Source organism: Pocillopora verrucosa, chromosome 6 (assembly GCF_036669915.1).
Source record: "Pocillopora verrucosa isolate sample1 chromosome 6, ASM3666991v2, whole genome shotgun sequence".
Classification (NCBI taxonomy): Eukaryota; Metazoa; Cnidaria; class Anthozoa; order Scleractinia; family Pocilloporidae; genus Pocillopora; species Pocillopora verrucosa.
The window spans coordinates 1,445,931-1,472,305 of NC_089317.1; the positions used below are offsets into that span (position 1 = coordinate 1,445,931).

At 36.4% G+C, this 26,375-nt stretch overlaps 3 protein-coding genes across 5 annotated transcripts; 1 reads left to right on the forward strand and 2 right to left on the reverse strand.

The window, feature by feature from the left end:
* Positions 1–6,845, reverse strand: LOC131769509 (TWiK family of potassium channels protein 7-like). The gene is made up of 5 exons (XM_059085237.2): positions 6,012–6,845; positions 3,576–3,774; positions 2,234–2,426; positions 1,420–1,612; positions 1–521 (listed from the first exon to the last, which is right to left on the reverse strand). The coding sequence occupies exons 1-5, from the start codon at positions 6,306–6,308 to the stop codon at positions 225–227; spliced, it is 1,179 nt and encodes a 392-aa protein (XP_058941220.1). The 5' UTR covers positions 6,309–6,845; the 3' UTR covers positions 1–224.
* A 5,118-nt stretch (positions 6,846–11,963) lies between these two features.
* Positions 11,964–19,663, forward strand: LOC131769495 (uncharacterized). Of its 2 annotated transcripts, none has more exons than XM_059085218.2 (9): positions 11,964–12,197; positions 13,555–13,676; positions 14,602–14,715; positions 14,936–15,001; positions 15,433–15,504; positions 16,342–16,492; positions 16,894–17,202; positions 17,572–17,625; positions 17,954–19,663. In XM_059085218.2, the coding sequence occupies exons 1-9, from the start codon at positions 12,062–12,064 to the stop codon at positions 18,274–18,276; spliced, it is 1,347 nt and encodes a 448-aa protein (XP_058941201.1). In that variant the 5' UTR covers positions 11,964–12,061; the 3' UTR covers positions 18,277–19,663. The 2 variants fall into 2 exon arrangements, with proteins under 2 accessions (XP_058941201.1, XP_058941211.1); XM_059085228.2 differs by having other exon boundaries at positions 15,436–15,504.
* A 307-nt stretch (positions 19,664–19,970) lies between these two features.
* Positions 19,971–26,373, reverse strand: LOC131769484 (basic immunoglobulin-like variable motif-containing protein). 2 transcript variants are annotated; one of them, XM_059085208.2, is made up of 6 exons: positions 25,079–26,373; positions 24,056–24,151; positions 23,268–23,372; positions 22,459–22,686; positions 21,243–21,326; positions 19,971–21,105 (listed from the first exon to the last, which is right to left on the reverse strand). In XM_059085208.2, the coding sequence occupies exons 1-6, from the start codon at positions 26,203–26,205 to the stop codon at positions 20,841–20,843; spliced, it is 1,905 nt and encodes a 634-aa protein (XP_058941191.2). In that variant the 5' UTR covers positions 26,206–26,373; the 3' UTR covers positions 19,971–20,840. The 2 variants fall into 2 exon arrangements, 1 of the variants encoding a protein (XP_058941191.2); XR_010717818.1 differs by having other exon boundaries at positions 21,077–21,105; positions 22,448–22,686.
* Positions 26,374–26,375: the final 2 nt, after the last annotated feature.

Sequence of the window (26,375 nt, forward strand, 5' to 3'; positions counted from 1 at the left end):
TGTCTCCTCTAGGAGCTACAGATAAGTTTAATTGCCATTATTATGATGAATAAACATTTCCAGAGTAGCCCTGTATAGGGGAAAATAATTAAATGTTTCATTCAGAATTGCAATAGCCACTTCTACCTATGTTAGGGGTTAGTTCTTGACTTAAAGAAGTTCGCAAACCAAAATTAACACTGAATTCTGACGGAACACGGTTGTTCTCTGAAAAGAAAGACGTTTCATGGACCATTTTCTGTGCTCCCGTAAGATTTTCCACCATTTGAGTCCTGTTTGGTGATTGCGCTGTCATCTCCAGACCCTCTCCTTCCTTTATTTCCGTTGCCATCACCCATCTCCTCGTCCCCAATCCCCACGGCTGAGCCAACGAAGGAAGAATCTGACAACTCAGTGTCTTTAAGTTTCTCAATAAATGAGGCTTTCTGCATTTGATGGTGAATGTTAGATGCGATCATACTGAGTGTGATGGAAAGGACTGACAGGCCAAGGAATACGAGGAAAATATTCACGAAGACGAGCTGGGAAAAGAAGATTAAAGAACTAAGTTTGCAATTATGGATTACACCAGTAGGTAGAGCTCTTTTCGATTGGGTGTCATAAAACTACAACCAAAGTAATCACAACAGCCAATCAGAAGAAACGTTAAGTGTCCATGAACTCAAAAGCGCGGGAAAACGCGGGAAACCACGTCGTGATTGATTTTATTTTTACACTTGATTGGTTGAGAGAGTGGCACGAGTTTGTTTCCTGGACCAATCACAGAGCGAAGTAGAGTAAAAACAAGGCAATCCCGGATTCCTTTCGACAGTCAATTAAAAATTGCTCTTATATGTACGCTTGATAAGATGTTAAGCATTCGAAAGGCATACAAAATTAAGAAAAAATAAAAACAAGCAATAACTCGATTATATGGAGCCGGTCGCTAAAATTATCTGTTTTAAATGGGTCTGTAAAAGTCACATAACCTACTCTTCAAATGTGATTTCAGAAATTCTGGTCAGTAATGATGAGTGATTAGCATGTAATTTCTCTTTACAATATCACCCCTGCATCACACATTGAGGTCATGAGAATAAAGGAAATGATCACCAACTTAAGAAACTCTTGATTGTTAAACAAATTCTCCTTGTCAGCACCTTTGATATGTATAACAAACAGCATGGAGAATATTTATACTAACGCTTTGGTTTAGAGGGTAAATTGTACAGCTGGTATGCATTCATTGCCATGAAACTGATAGCTCTATCTGGTGACAGTTCTTGAAACTCGTCACTTAAAGTTGAATACATTAATTCCTAATTTCTATCTACTGATCTTTTTTTACACAATATGTTCATCCAACAGATACTCGTGATTATATCGCTGCGTGCTTAATTGCATGGTATATGTAGATGTATGCAAGGAATCGCAATATACCTGCTCTTTCTGTGGTACGACGTCTCCAAACCCAATGGTAAGATACGTTATGTATTGAAAATAAAGAGAGGTGCCAAAATCCCATCCTTCTATCCAACAAAACAGCCCAGCCATAAGAGTGGTGAAGATAAGAAGAATTAACAGACCCATCCACAAAGGAGCGTCCACTTGGCCATCATCTCCGTCTTGGACACTGGAAGAAAATAGACAAAGGTATTAGCCTGTTCCAGGTGTTCAGTTAGCAAAACGAAGCGAAATTGTAGACGGCGCAGTAGTGGTACAGGAGGAAAACGCTGCCCGGGAGGCCTGGGTCGGGTCGCGTTGAGATCTGCGCGACTCGACCCAGGCCTTCCTCGTTTTTTCCACCCTACCGCTATCACCGGGTCGTTTACTTTTGCACTTTGTTTTACTGCCAAAACGCCTAGAACAGGCTTAAAACTCATTATAGGAAGAGGCATAAAATTGCTTCCCCAAAAGCCTTTTGGTGCCCATGCACTTTTCCCAGTTTCAAAAGCTTAAAGCGACTTAATGCATTTTTACTCTATTTGAATTGCATGTTTTTCCACAGAACCACCGGCGATTCGTCAAGTTTTCGTGATTCCTCGTTTACTCTTAGGTGGAAAGCAGACATTGTGAGAAGAGTTTCCTACCCAAAAACACAGCCAGGGCTCGAACTCAGACCCCTCTATTCCCAGTCCAGCGCATCAACCACCCTACCTTTGCGTCTGCCATTTAGCGTAAAGATAAAGCACAGAAAAAGACGACACAATGGGTTTTATGCTAAGAATCGCATGAATGATAACATAAAACTTACGTTCGTTCATATTCGTACGACTTGTGAACTTTCCTATACCATTTAAGAAGCCAAGCGCATGCGTCGTTTATGTAATCACCCAAAATTTTACCAACGATAGCAAGGAGTGCTAGGGTCAGTGGTATTCCTAGTAGTGCGTAAATGACACAAATGACGCGGCCAGCTACTGTTACTGGGGACAAGTTTCCATAACCTAAGAAAAATGAGTTATATTGAACTAAAAACATTTGCATAAAGTATATCAAAATAATTATGTATTCACAGCATTTCTTGATCTAATGGGCAGCCAAATTAATGGTTACAATTTACAGACGTATCCGATCTACAGGCTTAATAATTTAAATCATTTGCAAAGCGTACTTAACAGTCCCACATGATAGTGCCCCTCAGACTGCTCAATAGAAGACTACGAGCAGTCCCTGTTTTTCGGTGAAGTCCCGCAAGTCAAAAAGACACATTGAAAAGAGAAACATTATGTTAGCACGCTGCGCTGAACTCTGGAAGTTTGACTTGTACGGCAGACCTCGTCGAATAGCAGAGACTGCTTGTAGTATAGCTCAGTAGCGTTTCCTTGGACAGTCACCTGGTAAGTTTTGATCCACTTGTGCGCGAAAAAATTAATCTAGAAAAATATACTGCAGTCACTCGTAATAAGGAGAAGGAACTCAGGAACAAATGGAAATTTTTTCTGTCTTTATAAAATTGTATTGTGTCCTTTTTCTTCTCAACTTTTGTATTTTGATTTGTTTCTTTTCGCTACCTATTTATTTAATAATCTATTAAATTCTAGAAAATTAATACCCTATGTAGTGTAATCAACAAACAGAATTCTTATTAGTGACTCGAACAATTAACACGCAAACAATAACGTAAATAGATCAACTGTAACTCAATTTGACTAGTGTAATTGTATTGTAATATATGTATTGTAAGTAGTGCAAGTTAATGTAGTGTAAGCATTGTGTAAGAAATAAGTATAGGGTAAGTACTTATGTAAGTATTGTATATAGAATAAAATGAAAATAAAAATTTAAAAAAAAAAGTTTTGATACACAGATTTCAAGGTTAGAAACACTTAGTACAAAATTACAATTACGGTTACGAGAACAAAAGAAACGATCACCAAGAAGCCCTAGATGGTTATTCCTGTTAGCACTTTAGGAAATGTATAGAGAACTGTATGGACAGTGTACATACTGATGTTAGGGTACAAAGGGTTAATTAATAGAGAGCAGCAGGATAAACAGTGCTGGCTAAAGGTGCTCCTAAAAGTCGATTACCCCAAATACCAGATTAGACACATGATTAAAACTGCTATATATTGCTGATACATGTTACTTACCAATTGTAGTTGTTACAGTCATACAGAAGAAGATAGAATTATAGATGTTCCATTCCTTTTTGGCTGCAGCCGTACGTTGGTTGGTTATTCGAGAAAGAACACCTTCAAGTTTTTCTAGATCTTTCGAAGTGAGATTTTGCACTAAACCAGGTACATTTATTCCATCGGATAGCGACAAGTTCTGACTTATTTCAGAATTCTGTAGAGATAAAAAGGGCAGTAAATGGTAAACTATTGTTCATGAAACATTTTCAGCGCAGATGTGCGTGCAGACTTTTTACAAGCATCACGTCCCTCCTAGGAGACCAGTAATGATTTGTCACTTGGAAGGGTGGGTCGGAGGATTTTTAGGGGGATCATATGGTTTTCAGGGGGGAACGGAGTGGGATTTGTCGTTGCCAAAAGAGTATGAGAAAGGGTACTATAGGAAGTTGAATGCCATTTAAAGGCTAATGAAGGGGGGGGGGGGGGAAGGGTCATAGGATTATTACAAAGCCTTATGCGGGGATCACAACCAAAAATTCCCCTTCCCCTCCCTCCCTGGAGATAAACAAAGGCCGGTCCCTTAGGACCAGCTTTCAATCAGTTCAAAGCGGAAAGACAATACAAAGCTTTGGCCGTGATCGTTTCATCACTCGGACGTCAATTTCCCGCTTTAGCAGCCCTATTTCACGTTTATAAAATATGTAAGATATTCCACATGTACTAATTGGTCGAACGGTCATACACCTATCGTATATCACAGTGATTAACCCATAGCTAGTTTATAAAAACAATATACCTTAGTCTCAATCAGTTACTTGACGCATAACCTACGTTGAATGTTGGTTGAACACTAGAAAATGATTGAATCACTCGCCTTCGGCTTTACACTTTTTTCGTGCGTGCGAACATTTCCCCAAGGTCATTAATTGCCTTTTATTCGATAAAGGGCGCTCTTAATGGTTCAACTTCCTCTTCTGGGCTTTTTTAAAGGTGGAGTTGTTCTCCGTGCATGATTTCGCTTTTGTAAGAAACATTTCGCAAAAAAGGGATTATTGGTGATAAGTGATCGTAAAGAGCAGAACAATCTTCACATGAAAGCCATCCCTTCGATTAACAGTAAATTAAGGTAGAAATATGGATAGAATTTTCGATTCCCACTGTCCCTTTGTTTCCAAGCATTATTAAGAGAACTGCTGGATTTCCGCCAGAGAAAGCCACACAAAAGGCTATACAGATTGAATTATCCTCAAAAATAATTGATTTTCATATCGGAATTTAGTCCTTAAGGCATTAAGCTCCAGTGATAAATAAAAATGTTTTCTTTACGGACTTGCCAAACATCTTGCGAGTTTTTTCTGTGCAATGCAAGCCCTCAATTTCTACATGATCTTGAACGAGTATCGTTAAACGGGTCTTAATTAAAATTGTTAAATATTGATGAATCTCCTCGTTCAGGAAGCCCACAATCTAAACTAGTGGAAAAGATAGTTGAAAGTCTGTGAGTTTAAACTGATAACGCGGATGGTAAATGTGAGATTTTTAAGTCACGGAGCATGGACAAAGCTAGCAAAGAATAAGCGTTTCTCTTAAGACTTCGAGAAAACTGGCGCAAAAATCTTACGAGCATTTTTAGCGTTCCAGTTTTGTTGTTACATTTCCCGAACCGAAAATTTACATATACTGAGATTGACTAATAAATTTATCAGAGATGGCTCTCGAATGATTCGAAACGCATGCATGTAGGGCTTAATTTGCATGTTACCGTCTGCTTTAAAGTTATGAAATTTGTACAAAAGCGGCAAAGAAATTTTCTGAGCCCGATGGGGAATTGATGATCAAAATAGAGTTAATAAACAGAATTTGCATACTTTAAAGTACCGTGGGATTTATTTATCAATGGGTTTACCATCGGGTTATGAATTTTTAAGTTATACCTGATTTGTGAGGAATTGGAGGCTTGCCAAACTCAATTTTTTGTGTTTTCGATTGCTTGAAATAGAGTTCTCTTGCCTCGAGATATTGAAACAGAAGAGTATTCTACTTGATCACACTGTAACGGAAGATGCTTCATTAATAATAGATAACTGCTGCTTTCATCTAATGGAATTTCGCGTTGAAAAAAATCAATTGATGCGAGTTTGCTTTTCTTTCAAACGTAGTCACAGCTACAAGTAAATAGACGTATCCGATCAAAATTTGATAACGTTCCAAAATATTCGTTATTTCTCTATAGAAGAAATATTTTGTGTGCTATGTTTTTTTGTTCCGAATTATCAGTATTGAATTATACATGATCTAGAAATCTCGTACGTTTAAAATTGTCTAAACGGTATTATAGCGTCCTAGCGATTTCAAAGTCTCCGAAGCAAAACTTGACTCTATCGAGCGTTTCAACTGAAATTGCGCCCGCGCGGGGCGGCATAATTGATCTAGCATTTTTCACCAACTTACCTTCAAAACATTGAAAATGTCCACCAATTCTTGGGAAGTATTTACAACAACTTTAGGTTGCCGCTCTAGAGCCATGAATATAAGTCCCCCTAAAGTTAGGTAAGCGGCGTTCAGGAGAATCATAAAGAGCGGAAATGCAGCTCCTTTCTTCTGTATCTTCTTTTGGATCCATTTCACACATTTCAGTGAGCTTTTGATTTTGGTTTTGTCAATGCTTGGGAGATTCATATTCGGCAGCATTTTCTTCCGATCTCCTTCAGTGTCATCTTCTTTGTCTTTTCCTTTGAAAAGTGGCATGTTCCACTGTGAATACTGCGCGTAATTTGACGATAAAATTCTTTGGGCGTTCTGGGCGTCCAGACGCTGAAATTATGTCAACTGCTACACAGTTCGATGATCAGCCCGTACAGTAAACACGCGCTATTCTCTGAACGTCAAAACTGTTAACTTTCTGTTCACAAGAAGTTTTGCTTCTTTCCTTTGAGAGTTATCCGTTGTTTAAAGACAACTTGCTTCGATCGAATCGACGTCACATGATTGCAAGGAAGAAAAAAAATTCACACTTGATATTCCTTCGAGATTTTAAAACCATTGGAGCGAAGCTAAAAACCACAGCCCACGAGATTGTTAAAAACGCATTGGACCACATAAAGTATTCAAAAATCTGCAGTCCTCAATCATACTTGAACAATTACTCGGCGCCTAGTTTCTCACTTAAGAGTTCAAATTCCTTGATGAGAAATCGAATCAGGAAAAGTTTTCTTGCATTTGTATCTCTTTACATTCAGCATTCCGACTCCATTAGAACTTTCTGAAAACAAACTTCACTCTTCGGCTTTCTGTCCCCAAGCCTACGCATGGATTCCTGCAAAGAATAGAATAATTATATTACGATTCCATTTAATATGCAATGCAAACACAAACAGGGTAATAGCAATTTTTTTTTGTTTAGATCGTTAAAAATAGCGCGCAGACACGGTAGAATCGACACAAAATTTTATGGCAAATGTGAATATTGTACTGTTTAGGAATTGAAACAAGATCGAAACAACTTTTTTTTTTTTTTCACGATCGACTGCATTTCAAATAATCATGTGCATGTGTGAACATTATAGGAAGTGATTGTCATTTAATTAGCACTTTATATGTATCAATTCACTCCCTTTTTCCTGTACTCTCAAAAACTCACTGGAGTGTTGTCTTGGGATACCAAATACTACGGAAAAACCGTGGAGTCGTGACAAAAAATGTTTCCCAGTGATAGTGGAATGAAAATCGCAGTTTGTTGTAACGTGATCGTTCTACCTGTGACTAGACAGTCTAAAATCTTGTTAAAAGATTGAATTGAAAGGAATGTTGAGTGCTTTCGTAAATTTGCATGTTGGCCTCAATGTTTAATATCGGTTGCCATACACAAGCTTCAGTAATTTGTTTGTTAGATATAAGGAAAAAAAATTGAAAATCAACGACTTCGAACCTGTTCCCACGTCACAATTCTGGATAAAATTGACAAGAACGTTTCTGCCCCAAAATGGGTAAATATTTCCGTCAACACATTGGGTTTCGGGTATTTTACAAAAATAATTTTATCTAGACTCGATAAATTAACTGTGCTTTTAACTAAATTAATAAAATGAAGCTGGCAGACACTGTGATCGAGAAGGACTGGGACAGAGATAAGGGCTTCGTTTGCGGTTGCTTACACCAATTAACAAACCATTTTTTTCATGCTTTTTGCAGAGATCGAAAAAACATCGTTTCCGAGCATGGATGATAGGCGGAATCAAAGAAAAAGCTATTGCTTTTCAAATTTCGTTTCCAAGTATAGCAGAACGATCAGCATTCAACTATTAAATAGTTTTGTGCTTAGAACAGCGTTCAAATTAGAGTCGGAAATAATTCGGATTGCTTTGGTTTCGCCTTATTTCATTGTACGTGTGATTGGCCCAGAAAATTTGCGCTACTTTCTCGACCAACAAGATTTAAAAGTTAAACCTATGACGACTTGGTCACTCGCGTTTTCCCGCCCTTTCAAATTGAATTCTCATTGGCTCGCTCCTTTTCTTCCTCTCCTCAGATCATGATTGGCTGTTGCTACTACCTTGATTGTGGAATCAAAGCAGTAGACACTGAATCGTTAATAAGATAAGGCCTGCATACGAAACTGAGTCACATTACCACCTTGATACGTTCTCGATGTTTCTATAGTTAAAACCAATTTTAAGAGTTTTATTTTCAGTTTGAAACTGCTGGCCTTGTTGTCAGTGCAAGGCCCACTTCTAAGAATGTTATCTAACAACGGAGGTTATCTCTTATTTTAAGCCTGTAGTGCTTCATATTTTTTTAATCACACGGTCATATGAGCCGCTACTGTCTCGCATAGAGTACAGGCGTGTTGTCAACTTCCAAGATTAAGAAAACACCACCAAATGAGAATATATAAAGTGCATTACGTTTTGGCAATAAAATTCGGAGTAAGTTTAAAAACGAATATCATAGACGTGTTGGCAGTAAGACAGTGGTACATTAAAAAACGAAACTATTGTGATCCAAGATTCCTGGTGTTCCTCGCTTAGCGAGTTTGCTCAGGCTATATCTTCCCCTAACTTCCCAACGCAAGCTACAAGGTACACATCACATGCCCCAACACGAATTTCAATAATAAAACAAATTAAATAACGAAAAATTATAAACTCTCAATTCAAACATCACAACTCAGAGTTGCATCTCGCGAAAGTTCTAATTTGATAACTTTCGTGAAATCTCTAATCACTGAGGATTACATGCACAATTTAAATATTCAAATTACCAATGCAATGTTGTCAACAAATTATACTGTAAAACCGTGCTTGGTTAGGTGGTCTGGCATTGTTATTGTTTCCGTGATACAGGCAGCTATAAAGCTGAAATGAGTCAGTCTCTCTGAATGACACAAATAAATGAATCAATAAATAAATAGATTTAATTTACTTACAGTTTTAGACGTTTTGGTGATGTTTCTCTTCAACTGAGAATTCCTTCCGTCAAATGATAATTGATTTTAAATAAAACTCTCTGTGGAAACCAAAACGTTTTAAAAATTTTCGGGAAAATTAACGTCGGTAAGTATGACGATATTACATTGAAATTTAGGTAACCGATATGCACTTAGGGTTTTTCCATCCAGTCCAGTTCGTTTCCGCGTGGCTTATCAATCATTGTGACCAATCAGAAGACAGGTGGGGGGTCACGTGAGGAGACCGCCTAAAGCCAGATCAATTCAGCCACATGGCGGGCTTATAACACGCACAGTTGTTCTCTCTATTGCCCTAAGCTCTTAGTCGAGATCTTCCATTCTAGAATCTATTCTAAACAAAAAAGGTTGTGGTTATTAATTGTGGTGAAAGTACTGCCAACAAAGTATTTATTTTCTTTCAAAATGTAGTCACTTCAGATGTAAATCGCGATATTTTGGCTAATTCTAGTCTTGAGCTTCTTCAGGCGATACGGTCGACTATTTGCGTGTCACCAATGAAGCACGCACGCGCATTCAGTTGGCTTCATAGCCTGAGGGACACAAGACACAGGTAGTGTCAGGGGGGGATTCAGGCGGATAAATAGAGTGAGTGAGAAGTCCTAAATTAAAGACTCTTCGTCGAACGTTCTTCTCTCCAAGACTAACAATAAACGATTTTACGATGACTCGAGTTACGTTTTCCTCGTTAGAGGAGATGGAGAAAGATCAAAAATTTTCCTTGACAACTCCTCTTTAAAAAAAAATTATTCTCTTTTTTTTTACGAGGCGCCCATTCACACCAAAGCTCATTAAACATGTTTTAATCTATTTTGTTAAACACGGAATAATCTTTTTTTAACACTGAAGCTGCTTAAACCGATGTTTGTCGACTTCAAATTAAGCACGTTGAAAATACAAAGTACTGACTTTTTGAAACCAATGTTAAATTCAGTTTTTCAGTTATATGTTTCTAATTTTCATTCAGTTAAACCCGGTTCAACTAAACACGTTTTGTTGGTGTGCACTAGGTAGTATCAATGTAATTTTTTTGGAGAAGAGACTTTCTAGCTGGTGTCTATAATCATCCAAGGCCGACTAGTTCCAAAACGGTAAAGGGCTTATCGAAAATTTAACTATTCTTCGACAAGTCTTTTTCTATTGTGCTGATGAGTATTTTTGACAAGTATTCATTGCCAATGTATACAGCGAAGAGAACTTTTTATCGTGATAATTGCCCTTCCCAGCGCAAATCTTAAAATAAATTTTGACATTTTTTTTTTTTAATCTTGCCAAGATTGCCAATGTTTCTTCGGAAGAAACATTTAAACGAGTCCTAGTTTTTCTGACCGAATGCCCACGAGAAAGTACATCTTCCACAGTGTAAAATGTTTGAAAAAGCGTTGAATCATTTCAACGCTTATACAGTGCCAAGTTTGTCACATCAGCTGAGAAAATAACACGTTTTCGAAAAACAAATTTTTCTAAGTAAACTTTAAAAAAAAGATTATTCATTGCAACATGTTCCTTCGTTTTGTCTCGAGAAATGGAGCCGAAATAACGTTTTCGTGGTCGACGAAGTGGAATAAACTGATAACGTTAGTTACTGTGTGAAAAGCAGATCGAGAGCTATTACTTACTGAAAAAAAAAACTGTTGTGCTTTGTAGGCAGGCAAGGAACTGAAACACTTAGTTGATTATTGACGAAAAATTGTTTAGCGTGGATAAATTACCGTCACGTTAGCGAAGTTTTAAAAGGCCTTATTCCCTCATTTGACTCAAAATCAGCTTTTTGAAAATTTATTGTAGGTTATCAATGTTAAACTTTGCGCTAATAATCATTTGAGCGCTTGACTGTAACTCTGACCAAAAAACGAAAAAATACGCACAGTCGACCAAGAACGTTTGTTTCAGTGGTCAGACTTAAAACTACGGAATCTAAGCAATCAGAATCTCTTTACAGAACGAATTTTGTTTTCCACTGGGAACAAAAAAATTAACTGAATAACACACGTTACCTGAGTAAGTCAGCAGCGCACTAAATAACAATTAAAGGTCATGTTTCGGTCTTAACTCCCCGTCCTTTTGTGGAGAGTCACTGGGGGTCTCTCTCGCTGATGAGCCGTCGTTCTCTTGCATATGGTTACCGAGCACTTCCGAAGACACGAAGATAATTGCGAAATGATACGATGGTCAACAGATCCCAACCGAGCTGGGATGCGAGATATATAGTATTATTCAGATCAAGGTAAACATTACACGCTATTCTATTCATACAAAGTTTATTTTTTTGCTAACTTTAAATTCTGTCCCCACCCACCCCCCCCCCGTCTTGACGCAGTTCAAGAATCTTATACGAAATCGGAATTATTTGAAGAACAAAAAATCTTAATTAAGGTATGTCGAAGAAAATGTTTCGAGAAAAAGAATTTTCAAGCCATACATGGAATTGCAAAAAAAATTCGGATCAAGAGGTTATAAATTGTTCGGATGTAGAATAAGAATTTGGAATATGATATTGGTTTAAGTGAAGAAATTTCCGAAAATAAAAGCTCTCTTGTGAATATCCCCCTGCCCCACCTCATCCCTTTTTAGAAGATTGCTTATCATCACCTTTATGAGGCAGGGGTTTGAAGAAACATTGACTGGAGGCACCAAACACACCAAGACTAGTTCCGGAGGATCGGCTAAATCTCTTTATCCGTTTTCTCTTTTCCCTTTTTTTTTCAAATAGCTAACAATACTCGTTCAAATAAATGCAAACGGCTTATTCTCATGGCCATAAGTAATCTTCAAGTTCTTTATTGTCGCTTTTTATTCGCCATAGACTCATTCTACGCACAATTTGGTTACATACTTTTTCCGCTTCCGGTTCCGGCCCAACCTTCACCCTCACTTCCGACGGGGCCCTTAACGCTGAATAGAGACTGGACGCTTACGTACATTCTATTTCCGTCGTACATCTCTTGTAAATCACTTATTGCGAAGGGTTCTTCAAACAATCGGAGAGTATTTAAGTATATTTGCGCTCGATCGTATTTCCATTCAAGGTACAGCGATGGCAAGGATCTTTCGTCGAGCTGCGAATAAGGTTATAAACTCCAGGGATGGTCACGGCTCTCTTGGTCTGCTCATCTTCGACGAAAAAGTTGTGTACGAGAGTTTCCAAAAGCTGATCATTGCAAAAGCGGACGGTAAGTTTCATTTGTGTTGGAAAGCGTTGTTTACAGGATATTTTCTGCATTGGCTTACTGACTTAGGCATTAATGCTTGGAGAGTAGATCTGGATCGCTGTCGAGAGTTTCTCGTGTACAAAATTTCAGCTCAAACAGGCTTCTACTTGTTTAGAATTTTTTTGTTACGAGTTTTGTAATCACAATCCATGTAGCTTGTCACGCACCGTTGACTCTGTTTCAATTCGAAGTTTCGATCAGGTGGCAAATCAGTGAATATTAGACGATCAAGCCTTCTTCAGCAAGTCTCACTCGAATTCTCAATAGAACGATTCATATTAGCGTGGTGCTGTCGCTTTGAACTTTGAATTTGCCACGATAACGTCAAGCTTCGATACTCCTAGATGTATTACCGGAAGCTAGGGGATATTTAATCGAGTGAAATATGTCATTAGTTGGAGTTGCAATTGAATTTTTTTCCTGAGACATCGAATATCCGCTTATTTAGATTTAGAAAGGAATTTCGCCATGTTTGGTACGAATAATAGTGGTTGATGTGAGAGAAAATAAACAGGAGAGTCCAAGGGTTAAGCGAGTGACGCGAGTGAAGGTTCCTTATGGGGACTCCCCTAGCAGAGGATTTTTGAGTCATGAATGCGCATATATAGTTTTTCTCACTCTCAGGAGTGATCAAGGTTAAATTTTTGTGCGAGATCAATACCTTCACGTGTAGACACATTTCAGTTTCTCTAAACCAATATATGAGGAAAATGAAACAGTCAGGAGTAAGAACTACTAATCACAGAAAGGTTGGCACTTTCAGTCAGAGTGAATTTTTTTTATTTCTATCAAAGTTTTCAGTTTCTGGATAATATATGCTTGTGCATTGTAGGTTACAGTCTCCCACCCTCCCCAAGAGTGACCAGCCTCTAATTTCTCCATACAATATCACCCCTGAATCAAACATTCAAGTCATGAGAATTAAGAAAATGATCCCCAAATAAATATAATCTTGATTGTTAAACAAATTCTCTTTGTCAGCATCTTAGGAATTGTACAGAGAACGGTATAGAGAATTTACATACTGATGTTAGAGCACAAACCGCTTGGTCAAGGGATCTCCCTCTTAACCCTAAGATCACCTTTAACACATGCCATAAATCCTTTACACTCTTACATCAGTATGCAAGTTCTCAATACTGTTCTCTACACATTTTTTGTGATACTTATAAGGAGAATTTATCAACCAACAATCAAGAGCTTCTTGAGTTCACAATTTTCTTCTTGATCCTCATGACCTTAATGTTTGATTTAGGGATGGTTCTGTTGGGAGAAATTAGATACGTATTTGTTAACATAAATGATTCATCTCCCACAGCATCCTTAGGTATGTTAAAATGGGCCAAGAATGAAGAGAATCTCGCTCTGCAGGATGTGTTCAGCAAAGTGTTTGAGGTGTCCACAATGTGGACAACAGTTATGAAGGATTTTACCGAAGAGGTATTTATAATATTTGTACTTCTTAATCTTTATTATTTCTTAAACAAAAATATATTTTCAAATTATTGTATTGCTTTATAGGGAAAGTAATTGTTAACCCTTTAAGTCCCATGAGCAACCAAGACAAAATTTCTCCTTACAATATCAATGCAAAGTCAAGCAAAAAAATGATGAGAATAAAGAAAAATATTAACTAGGGGATTATTAGTTGATCCAATACCAAATTCTCCAAACTAACATCACAAGAATGAAATGGCAGACAGTAAGGAGAATTACCAATGAGGTCTTGGGAGTTAAAGGATTAACTAGATTGTTTATGAAATCATGAGTGAGATTAATTTCATAAAAAAGGTTGTGGTTTTCATCGAGGTGAATAACAATAAAAGCTAAGTTTTTTCGTTTGTCTCATGACGTAGTCACGTGTGATGTAGATCGCGATGTTTTGACTGTATACTGCTAGTCTTCTTTGCCTGAAGAAGACTAGCAGTATGCCTTTGAAACGTTGCGATGTACATCACATGACTACATCGTGAGATAAACGAAAAAACTTAGCTTTTATGACTGAGATTTGTTAGAAATTTTCGTATGATATATTGTTGTGTGATGTTAAGGAACTTTTAGCTATTTCAGATATTGTGACCTACCTCTCTTATCCTTCACACCCTAGCACCAGTAGGCATATTCTCTATACTGTCCCCTTACATTTCCTAAGGTGCTGAGGAGGAGAATTTGTTAAACAATCAAGAGCTTTTATAGTTAGTGGCCAATTCCTTTATTCCAATGATAAATGTTTGACTTAGGGGTGATATTGTATGGAGAAATTAGATGCTACTCACTCTTGAGTCCAAGGGCTAAATATGGGAGATGGCCATATGCAGATTAATTATGGATCACAATCTAGACACTTCCATTCTTTGCATTGCAGTATCACAAATATCGCAAAAGTTTCAAGGAAATTCTTCAGCAAGAGAAAGTTCTGAATGAATCAAGAAAGAGGGAGGCAGTTCATGTAACAAAGATGAACAAAATTCAAAAGCAGGTTGAAATTTAAAATATTTCAGGCAGTTACTTACTAGAATGTAATTATACAGGAGAGTGGTTTTTAAGTTAGTTTATTCAAAGTTGTCATGTTTTAATTTAATTTCCATTTTTAAACCTGATCAAACCAGTAAGAACTTACACTTATAGATCCAGAAACCAAAATATATTCCTAACTTCAATTGGTGTTATGTCATTTTTGTTTTTTTTTTCATTTTCAGCTGGATCAAAACAGAAAGAAATCTGATGGAGCCAGACCAAGAACAATATCCAATGAAATGGTTGAGGTACGAGTAGGTTACAATTTTCTAGAATCTGATTTTATTGTAAAACCAGATTGAAATAAAAAATTTTGGTCCTGGTAGCTTCATAATTTAATATCAACCCTAAAAAAGACTCTCAGAAATGTCTAATATAGTACTTCCACTAACATCAACACATATTTCTGCAAAAAAGTGTTGAGAAGAGACAAAAAGATTCATTTGGGTACTCAATGTTAATCTCTTCTCATCACTTTTCTGCTTGGAAATGTTTGATTTCTCAAGGGAAACTCCAGTCACTCAGGGGTGTGAAAGGGCCAATAATCCTGATGCAAATATGGGCTTGTTAGGAGAGAATCTTGAATCAGATCAAGGGAGCCTGGGTGTAAATACCTCTTTCCAGTGATGTATTTGTTGGCATCATTTTGGATTTCTTTTCAATAATGAATTTTTTTCAGCAGATCATTTCACAAGCTGAGCAGGAGCAAGCTGAACTTGAAGTGAAAACAACCAAGCACGAGATCTTTAAGGTTTAAAACTCATGTCTAAATTAGACAATTCTAATTATTAGAACAAATTTTTTCAGAGACAAAATTATTATAGTCAAACCTTGCTAACTGTGATTACCTTGATTGTCCTGATTTTTTTATCATATGTGCTCTTATTACTCCAGTCCCATTTTTTATGAATATTTTGATAAGTCATGATCAAGATCCATAAAAACTTTTTTCCATCAAATTAAGCACATTTTATGAAACTCCTGTTGGAACTTTTTCCACTTTTCATAGCTGTGGGATGTTTTAGGGGATGTTTTTAATATACTTTAGATGGTTATACAAAACAATGTTGGTGCTATTCCACTATTGAAGCATCAAGGAATGATAGAATTTATTGCGAGCACACACTGATTTGTACCAGCATTTTAGGTAGATTTAAAATGTTGTTGGTCATAATATAAATGTCTTCAATAGGCCATTTTACAGTTGTGTACTTAGTTGCCAAGCCTTTGATTTGGAGTGAGGCTGAAGGTGACCTTGTTGTGTTAGAGACCAGAATCTAGTTAGCATGATAACAAATTAATTTGCATTTCAAAAGCAGCAAGGTTTGTATCATAACAAGGTCACCCTCAGCCTCACTCCTGTTCAAAGGCTTGGCAACCAAGCACACAACTGTAAAATGGACTATTATCTGGGCTATTTACCCAGTCCTCATGAGCTTTGACTATACTATCAAATCAGGTGGTTTCATCTTCAATATCTGGTAGAAGATTATGTGCTCTGAAGGATTTTGATTACTAACACAGTTAAGATGATTCCAAAGAAAGAGTTTACTTGTTAATATCTCACAACAAAAATTTTCTTTCCCAGGCTCGTAAATTGAGGGAGTCATTGAACAAGATTTCAGATGGGCTTCAGCAATGGGCATCCAAGACAAAATCAGTTGCAGAGACATACAAGAAACTTGCTGATCTTATCACAGATACTCCAACTCAACTCTCAGAAAGCAAAGTTTTTCATGGTATTTGCTTTGATTTATTGAAATAAATGATAACAATTTGAATTTTTTTAGAGACATTTCCAGTGCTTTGCACTTAGTTTGTAAACAGCCCTATAACCTAGACCCATGCCATATTTGCTTGTTTGCTATCTCAGTAAAAAGAGAGCTTGGCTGCTGTTAGTTTACTATTGTCCAGTAATTTTGTTGTTTTTCAATCTAGTTCCCAGGGTTCTCTCTTTTCCTCCCTCAAAAGAGACTGTGGTTGGGAATGATCATGTGTCTCCCAAAAATTTGGAGATTAGAAAAACCAAATTGAGGTTGGGTCTCATTCGTAAAATTTTGGTCAATACTACCTGGATGGGTAAGGGGATGTATTTTGTAAAAAACAGCGACAATTTATTTTCTTTTTAATTCATTCCCAGGAGCTGGGCAATCAAGAAGCATTGTAAATGATCTTGCTCGACAAATTTCTATTGATCCTGAAATTTCTGCCCAGTTGGCAACAATGTCACAGTCTACCCACTCTTATCTGTATGCCGTGTCTGGGCCTGTGAAGCAAGACAGACATTATGCAGAATTAAATGCTGCAATAGACCAGAAGCCGTCAAAAATGCCTCATCAGCATCTACGAATCAAGGACAGTCTTGTGGACCAACATGCGAGGAGGCCGTTGTCACTGAATGACCTGAGGCCACCACCAACCTCACCCCCACCCCCTCTGCCAAAAAATGGTAAGCAGCATGGATATTACAGACCTTGTGGCTCAAGTCAGGAGTATGTGTTTTGTAAGCTTGGGTGTCCTGTGTTTAGCTAAGTGGATTGATTGCTGCAACCAATCTCTCAAGTTGGTTGAGTTACAAGATAGATGTAAATTTTGGGCATAAATGCACTGAACATACCACAGACACAATATCAACTTACTTTGTTCCTAAGTATGTTTGAAAAATTCATAACTTCCAAACACTTGACGTGACGAAGAAAGAATACTTTCTATTCATGTCAAGTATTGTAAATTTTCTTTCCTTTTCTTTTCTTCTTAAGAGCACATTTCAAACATTTTAAGCTAATTACCCAATTTTGTATTTTTCAATGATTTGCAGCAAAGCCAGTTGTTTTTAGAACAAATTCAGCAAAGGAAAGCATAGTACGGAAAAGTGAGTACAAACTAATTATTATAAAATAAATAAATATAACAGTAACTGCAAATGAAAAATTTCCATTCTCTGAATTTTTCAAGTGTCCATGGAAACATGGATTAACTAATTTTTTTTAACTTAATCTATCCACAATTAGCTTTTTAAGTTTTTTCAGAAAACAAACTTTAATTATTTATAATAAATATAATTTTAAGTATAATTTTAACTTTTTTTTAATTTTTATGTTAATTGTAACACTAAGTGATTGTGACGAAAAGAATAATACATTCATAAAAGCTTGAGTTATGGTTAAATGCTGACTAAATGTGCTTAATTTCTACCCCAGCTAAGATGAATTCCAAACAGTCAACTGGAAAAATCTGGTATGCAAGGACAACCATCTCAAGCACTTCAGATTCTGACAGTGATGGATACACGGAACCTGTTACAGATGCTTCATTCTTTGAAAGAAGGAAAAACATGCTTTGCAAAGTACTAAGTGATGGTGCTATAGACCAGGTGGGGGTTCACACTTATGCTAGTAGAGAAACTGGCTATGCATCAACTAGCACAAATTTTTACCATCAACTGGAAAAAAGACCCTCAGGAGAGGACAAGGTTATTGAAGAAAATGAACCTGCGAGCTACGTTGATCTGATTAATAATTAACAACTATTCACCAAAGTGGAGGTAGCTAGTGTTGGATATTTACTAAGCAGAAAAAGGGAGAGGTAAATATTCAATGCTAGTCACAGATGCTGAGGTGAATAGTTGTTTTTTTTGTATGTGCTAATTAAAAATAGTGGGATGACATAGCCCAAAATGATGATTTTAACTCATTTATTCTTACAACAATTTCAATATTCTTGGGTGTAAATCCTGCTTGCATGCTTTTAGGTAAATACCAAAGTATATTCAGAGTCTTAGTAGTCCATCAGAGCATGCCTTCAATGCCATCCACAATTCTAGTATACACTTATTACAGATAACCGTTATACACATTAGTGTTGCAAATTATATTTTAATAGTGAATTTAAATTGTACATCAACTTTTTATTTACTAACTAAAGAAAATCGATATTATCTATTTCAACTACCAGGTTTTCTGCTATTTTAATAGTCAACAAGTTCCAAATTATGGTTTTAGTTTTGTAATTTAAGATTAATTTTGATTCATTTTTCTGGAAATTTGTAAAATTCATGAATCGTTACTTACTTAGAGCAGTTCCAGCAAACAATGGACCAAATTAACCTTTGTAAAATAAGTCCTAACAATATATAATTCAAGTGATTGTTTACATCACAGAGGATAGATAGATAGATAGATAGATAGATAGTTTATTAAAACTGCATTGCAGCCAAAGGCTGAATTATGCAATAATTACAAAAACTTTACAATACTTGAAATTACAAATGAATCCCAGAAAATAAATCAAAAACTGATTTTTAAGATAATATTAAAAAATTCTATATATATTGAAATATGTTAAAATATAAAGCATGAATCTAAGTGGGATAAAACTACAGCCTGGACTGTTTCAACATTGCATATATAACTACTAAATGTGCTCAATCAGCCTTGTGTTGGTTCTTTGCCAAAATCTTTGAGGTTTAATGATTGTGTTCACTTCTGAACATGCAATTTTCTTTTCCATGGTGGAAATTTTGAAATGAAGCCACCTTAATGTTGAACATTAAGTTGCCATTATCATGATGTTATTTCAGTTGTCATTCAGTACTATTACAGGTATAATAATAATTATTATCAATAATAATACTGAATCTCTGTATTTTTATAAAGTTTCAAGTTTTCTCAGGGTAGTATTAAATGTATGTCACTATTCAACCATGTTCAAGTAGACTAGAACAAAAGAGTATTCAATTCTGTGGCTTGACTTTTTACTTTTCTAAGGTTTAGAAAGTGTTCAGAGAATGTATTTTTTAGACAGAGAAATCTAGTTTTTTAACCCATGAAGTTTTAGTAGTTTTATTCACAATGAAGCTGAGTTGAAAGAAAACAAATTAGCAGTATTTGACTGCACAGAATGAAATATTGCAAAGCAGATAATTATTGTACATTAAGTGATTATTAGAAATAAATTATTGCAATCATTAGAAAAGATTGAACATGATTGTAGTTGTCATTTGTTTGGTTTATAGTTGTAAAAAGTCATGGCTGTTAGCACTAACAGTTTGCTCCCAGAAAATCTTTCAATTTGTGTCAAAACTAATAAAAATTCATTTTCACTTAATGATTAAGTTTTTATACAGGTTAAACTGATGAAAACATCAAAATATCTTTGTCACTGACTCCATCTACAGTAGGTTCTTGGTCACAATAACCATTATATGCATTAATTTCTGTCCAATCTCATTAAGTGAATTGCAGCTTTTGGGTTTAGTGACAGGAAAACCAAAGTTGATAAGAACTCCTTCCTCACCCACAGGTACACACTTTTTTCAACCTTCTTAGAGCATAAAAACAACCGTTTACATGACTACCTTATACTATTGCTCTGACGAAGGGCTAATGCTCAGAACATCAGCCTTTAAACTCTTTACGGTGATCAATTTATGTTTTCACCTCAGTTGTTAACACTGAATTACCTTATACCAAACTTACCTAAATTGTTCCATAGTTCCTACAGTGAACATCTCATCCTGTTTGTCTCTAGAAGCTGCACAGATATAATGTAGGGCAGAGAATGAAGGGTCAAACTAGACAGTTCTGTTAACCTCACCTCTCTTCTAAAATATTGGATAATGTTTTGTCAACAACGAAAATAACACAACAGATTTAAAAAGAACACTGCGATGTACTTTGACAAAGGGGTTTGAGTTATTTACAAGTATTGTGCACTGAAGGACTTGACAGAGAAAAATCACTTTGAATTTAGGTTTTGACTTATTTGAGACAAATACTGTACTTGTAAGTAAGAAGAAAATTAAGAGCAAATCAGTTGTGATTTGAGTAAGTGTGAGATTTCAGTTATGAGGAGTCAATTGTGCTCAAATGTTTCGTCTTAAACCTCAAAACTCCCATAAGTAATCAGGATGGAATTTCTGCGTACAATATCAATACAATATCGGCCAGACAAGTGATGAAAATAAATAAAGATATCATTCAGCAAAGTATTAGTTGATCCAATACCAAATTCTCAGAACTAACATCATAAGAATTGTATGGCAGATAGTAAGGAGAATTACTAAAGAGATCTTGGAAGTGAAAACAGTTATGAGTCACTAGAGTCACTTGGCAGGTGTTCTTCTGTTAGGTCTCCATTACTCTGACTTTCTTCTTCGTCAAGAAACACTCTCTTCCCTACAGCAGCCACAGGTTTCCTATGATGGTGCCAAGTTCTTTTCTGGAAAGCCATGATACAATGAAGATTTCCACCTGTCTTTTTGACATTTCTTTGCAGGATTCCTTTATGGAGTTGACGAATGTTGAGGTAGAATGGGGCTTCATTATTTAAATCTGTTTGAATGTCAGTCCACCTGAGACAAAGGGATACAGGTTACCAATTATTAAAAAAAAAAAAGCACTAGATTTAAACTGAAAGTGTTTGCAACAAAATCATATTAACAATGCATGAAACCATGGATGGATGTAAATTCTAACAGTGGTTTTGTACCTCTTGCAGTGAATGCTTGGATGTTTGCAACTTGGGTCTCCAATCAAAATCCATGTTTCCACTTCATCTTCATACAACTGTGGCCTATAAAAATTAATATCCAATATTCAGCGCTAACATTTAAATCTTAACCCTTAAACTCCCATGAGTGACCAAGACAGAATTTCTCCTTACAATATCAATACAATATCAACCAGATAAGAGATGAGAATAAAGAAAAATATCAATTTGGGATAATAAGTTGATCCAATACTAAATTCTCTAAACTAACATTATAAGAATTGTATGGTTGAGAGTAGGGAGAATTACAAATTTGATCTTGGAGTTAAAGGGTTCATCAAGATGGTAAAAGAACAGGTAATGAAACTAATGGTAATTATAAAGCAGGAAATGCAGTTACTTCGTGGTTGGCAAGCTGGTAAAAGTGCGGTGACATCTGTACTTGAGCCAAATGGTTCATTTGGCCAGAGCTTTATCCTCACCTGGTTTCTGTCACATGAAGCAATTGGGAATATTGCTACTTCCCATGACCCCCATCTCCCCCCCCCTCCCCCCCCAACACCTCCTCAGCATTTCATAAGATTTCCCTGACAGTTAACTGGTACCCATTCTTACTCCTGGGTGGACAGAGGCTATGTAAGAGATAATTATGTTCCACCTCCAAGAACACAACACAATGGCCTAACCAGGTGTTGAGTCTACAGACCTCTCAACCATGAGTCAAACCCACCAAGTGATAGGTCACTGTATCTCCTGGTTGGTCTGCTGGACTCAACATTTTTCCCAAATTCAAACTCTGGCCTTATCAAAATGTTGTACTACCAGACAAGAGGGCCTCTCCTTCCAGAGAAGCAGGTCTGAGTAAGAGACTGAAGTAAATTGCCACTAAAATTGGAATAAGTCACCATAAGACAGGTCCCATGATTTGCTCACTGACTAATGTGACAAGCAAAACTAGTGTAGTGGTCACATCCCCTTTAACCTCCAAGATCTGATTGTTAATTCTCCCCTCTAGTTGCTACATATGCCCTTGTAAATCAGTCACAAGAATGTGGTGTAAGATTACAAAAACTTCTACATGATAAGTTTGAGTATTTTCATTACCTGTTTGCTGGATAATGTATGGAAATTCTAGGGAGAGGTTACATGTCAATCACTTCTGGGAGTTAAAGAGAAGCAGAGAGAAAAAGTTAAAAATTAGTCACCTAAAGTTCACCTGTATGCATCAGCAGCTTTAATGGGTGAATCCTCATATCCAATGGGACAAAAATAGTGGTTATAACAATGATAAATGTAAGACATCTGAGGGTTATGTAGGCCCTTCTTGAGCTGACGTAAGGCTTCCTCTCCACTCAAACCAATGGTTCGACTCTTTCCCTTTGGTTTATACAGAATATAGGTATCCCCATCCACTCCAAAGTGATTGCAGAGTTGTTTGAACCATCTAGAGCATAAATTTATGTTCCTCTTTGTTAGTAATGTAGAAAGAACTTAAGTTCTGATTTCTCTTAGAAAAGAATTTTGAAGAATTCTGCATTGCTTTCTGCCACTTAACTCTTTAATCACTGCGAGTGAATAGCATATAATTTCTCCCAATAGTATAACCCCTGCATCACACAGTAAGGTGATGAGAGTAAACGAAATGATCACCAACTCAATATTCTCAAGATTGATGAACAAATTCTTTTTGTCAGCACCCTTAGAAATGTATAGCAAACAGTATGGGGAATATGCATACTGATGTTAGTGTGCTTCCCTCTTAAGGGTTAGGAGAGAAAAAATATTCTCAACACCATAAAAACTACCATGGACAAAAATTCTGAAAAAAAATCCATTTTCTTGGTGTTTTTCTATGAACTAATTTATTCCCCATTTTTTTTTGCATTTGGCTTGAAATTGCATTCAAAATACACTTTTTGGCTAAGGAATATTTGATGGCCTGCTTCCTTTCAGATTTACCTAAGTAATATTGAAAATTACACTTTGTGAAAAAAAATGTTCAGACTTAAATTTGATATCTCTTACCTCATTAAAGTTGCATTTCCAGTGAAAGGTCCAAACCTTATTTCTCCAAATGGTGGTTTGAATCCCAGTATGTTTAGTGCGTCCTCTTGACTGAGGGGCTGTAAACTAGAAGATAGTGCGCGCAAAACAATTATTCCCAAATAAAAATTTTGAATTACATTCCATGAATCAGCTTAAAAGCCAAAACATTTGTCCTTCCATAGCTGGCTTTGCAGTGCAAATAGGAAACACACTGTTTCTCTGAGAAGTTTTAAAACTACAGAGAAAAACTGCTTTTTTAACTGGATGTGGTTGTTTTGACCAACTACAAAATTACATTCACAGGGTTTAAAATGAATCATCTTTTAAAATAATTTGCATATATGCTTTTGCATTTTCTTTTCTTTTATTCTCGTAGTCCAGTTTAGTGGTATTTTCTTTGTGTAATAGAGTAGTGTAATTTAAATTTATGCATGTAGAAATTTGTGATGTATCTTGCGTACTTGTAAAAAGTGTAAAAACCCAAAAACAAATAAAATACAAAACAAAAAAAAATAAGTATGAAATGCTACTCCATATCATTTTAAGTATATCATTTATAATTTATCACATACATTTTCTTGTGCAATTCAGAATAAGTACCACAACTCATAAATCTCATGGCCTCATGCAATTTTGGGGTCTTTAAGAAAACTTATGGACATATTTATTCCAAATTGCATTAAAAATCATGCAATTGCCTGTACAAATAAGGGCTTTCTGCAGGCATGAGTTCACTGCATACAGAGTAGAAATTTTAAAGAACTCACCTGCCTGCACCAAGAGAGCTAAACAGGAAATTCCAGCAAGACACCACAGATGAAATACCACAAGACTTCTTGTACTGAGGCCGGCTTATACAATACCTGGCAATATATTATATAAAATTTGATGTATTTTAGATGTTAGCTTTTTGATTTCACTTAAACCTCCAAAGATCAGAAAAGCTCATTCTCTGAACTGATGATTTCACATTTTCTTTTTTGTTAGCCACTTTTGAGAATTTTTTGGTAGTTATCAAAGAATATTTCCTAGTTGATAATTTTGGTAAAGGACTTTTTGGCTGAGCAACAGCAACTGGACAAAGGGAAAATGAAGCTATCTTGACCAACTACCCTTGGGTCTCAGAGGATGGGAAATAGAAATAACCAACCTCAGACAAATGACAGAAAATTACATGCACTCCATCAGCGACTACTGGCTCCCAATAAATACTGTGTTTGCTGGCCCAAGTTTGAAATAAATGTTACAGGCTCTACACTGAGGTTATATGGTTGGCAAATTTAGCTGTTTTGATGAATGCCCCAATAACACCTGTCCAGCAAAACATGTTTGGTTAAAGCAGGTGGTTAAAGCAGGTTTAACTTAAAAAAGATAAGCAAGAGAAATCTGAAAGACTACATGTAAATTTTACATAAGGTTTAAAACTTTAAGTTATCACTAACAGTTACTTTTACTGTGCTAAACTTGAACCCAAAAATATCACTTGGAGAAAATTTAGTGATGAAAAAAAATTTCCTACCATGTTTGAAAAAGCAGCTTTAACCCTTTAACTCCCAGATCAAATTTGTAATTCTCCTTACTGTCAACCATACAATTCTTATGTTAGTTCCGAGAATTTAATGTTGGATCAACAACTTATTCCCAAATTGATATTTCTCTTTATTCTCATCACTTATCTGGTTGATATTGATTTGATGATGCAATGAGAAATTCTGTCTTGGTCACTCATGGGAGTTTAAGGGTTAAAACATGTTTCAGCTTTGGTGCAAATGCATTATAAGTATTTATACCATCTTCTCAGGTCTAGCACTTTTCTTCCAGCCATCATTTCTTGAGTTGCAATATTTGTAGAAGCCAAAAATCTCCTGTGTGGTCCTTGATTATGAACAGACATGCCATCAATATAATCATAATCAGCTGGCAAGTCTTCATCTCTGTCTCTTAAATACTTTTTGGGTAGTTTCTTCTTTTTCTTGGATTTGAAACAGTCTATATCAACTTGCCATGCACAAGGCAGAGGTGCTTCAGACTGTTGTTGCTGTATATTATCAACTGCCACAGACATTACAGGTTCAGATAGGCTTTTACTTGCACACTTTCCCTGCAACAACTTTTCCTCTGAGATTAAAGGCAGTGAAAAAGTGCTGCATTCTGTTATTTGATCCTCTCCTTCAACCCATGATGGACCAGTTCTTTTATTATGTTGTGTCATCCATCTATCAACACCATTAACACTGCGGTCACTGTCTTCTTCATTAGCTATGCATTTTGTGTTAGTCTCTGAGGATCCTCTGAAAGTTTCACCTGTGTTTAAACCGCATATGTTGCTAGACATTCCTTGAAGAGCAGGTTGTGGAATCAGCTTCTCTTCATGATGCATTGCAGGATTGGATGGGCTTTTACCTGAATACTTTCCCTGTAGCAGTTTTTCCTCTGAAATTAATGGCAGCGAAAAGGTGCTGCATTCTGTGATTTGGTCTTCCCTTTCAACCAATGATGGGTCAACTCTATCAATGCCAACTTCTGTCTTCCATCTATCAATGTTGTAATCGATGCAGTCACTTTTTTCTCCATCAGCTATACATTTAAAGTTAGTCTCGGAATATTTTCCTGAAGATCCACCCGTGTTGCCGGACATTACTTGGAGAACAGGCTGTGAAATATTTTCTTCATGTTGTACATCGCATGGAGTACACGTTGTTGTCGGCGATTCTTTACCAAAATTTTCAGAGTCGATCTCGAGTTTTGGCACAAGATTATCACAACTTGATGACTGTGATTGCCTCTCAACAGTTTCATAGAAGCTTTCCTCGGAATCATCCCAGCTGTCATCCACAGAAGATAAACAAGTTTTCCCTCCATCCTCCTGCAAAATGTTCTCAAATTTGTCTCGGTTTGAACTCCAAACCAACCCCATGTTTACAACTGCTATATGTACATCAAATGAAAATGCAGAACGAGTGTGCAGTCTTATTTGCAACTGAAGAAAACTGCTACCAACTCAGCACGCAGTAACCTGCTAAAATCAACGGGAAACGAACTATTTCGTCAAAATCGCTGCCAACAATTTAAATCTGTGTATCAAAT

Coding starts and splice junctions, on each gene's coding strand:
- LOC131769484 (XM_059085208.2), bottom strand. CDS start 26,205: ATGGGGTTGGTTTGGAGTTCAAACCGAGACAAATTTGAGAACATTTTG. Junction 23,373..24,055: donor AGCTCTCTTGGTGCAGGCAG/GTGAGTTCTTTA, acceptor ACTATCTTCTAG/TTTACAGCCCCTCAGTCAAG. Junction 22,687..23,267: donor GGAAATGCAACTTTAATGAG/GTAAGAGATATC, acceptor TTTATGCTCTAG/ATGGTTCAAACAACTCTGCA.
- LOC131769495 (XM_059085218.2), top strand. CDS start 12,062: ATGGCAAGGATCTTTCGTCGAGCTGCGAATAAGGTTATAAACTCCAGG. Junction 12,198..13,554: donor GATCATTGCAAAAGCGGACG/GTAAGTTTCATT, acceptor CATCTCCCACAG/CATCCTTAGGTATGTTAAAA. Junction 13,677..14,601: donor TGAAGGATTTTACCGAAGAG/GTATTTATAATA, acceptor TTTGCATTGCAG/TATCACAAATATCGCAAAAG.
- LOC131769509 (XM_059085237.2), bottom strand. CDS start 6,308: ATGCCACTTTTCAAAGGAAAAGACAAAGAAGATGACACTGAAGGAGAT. Junction 2,427..3,575: donor GACTGTAACAACTACAATTG/GTAAGTAACATG, acceptor CATTTTTCTTAG/GTTATGGAAACTTGTCCCCA. Junction 522..1,419: donor TCGTACCACAGAAAGAGCAG/GTATATTGCGAT, acceptor TTCTTTTCCCAG/CTCGTCTTCGTGAATATTTT.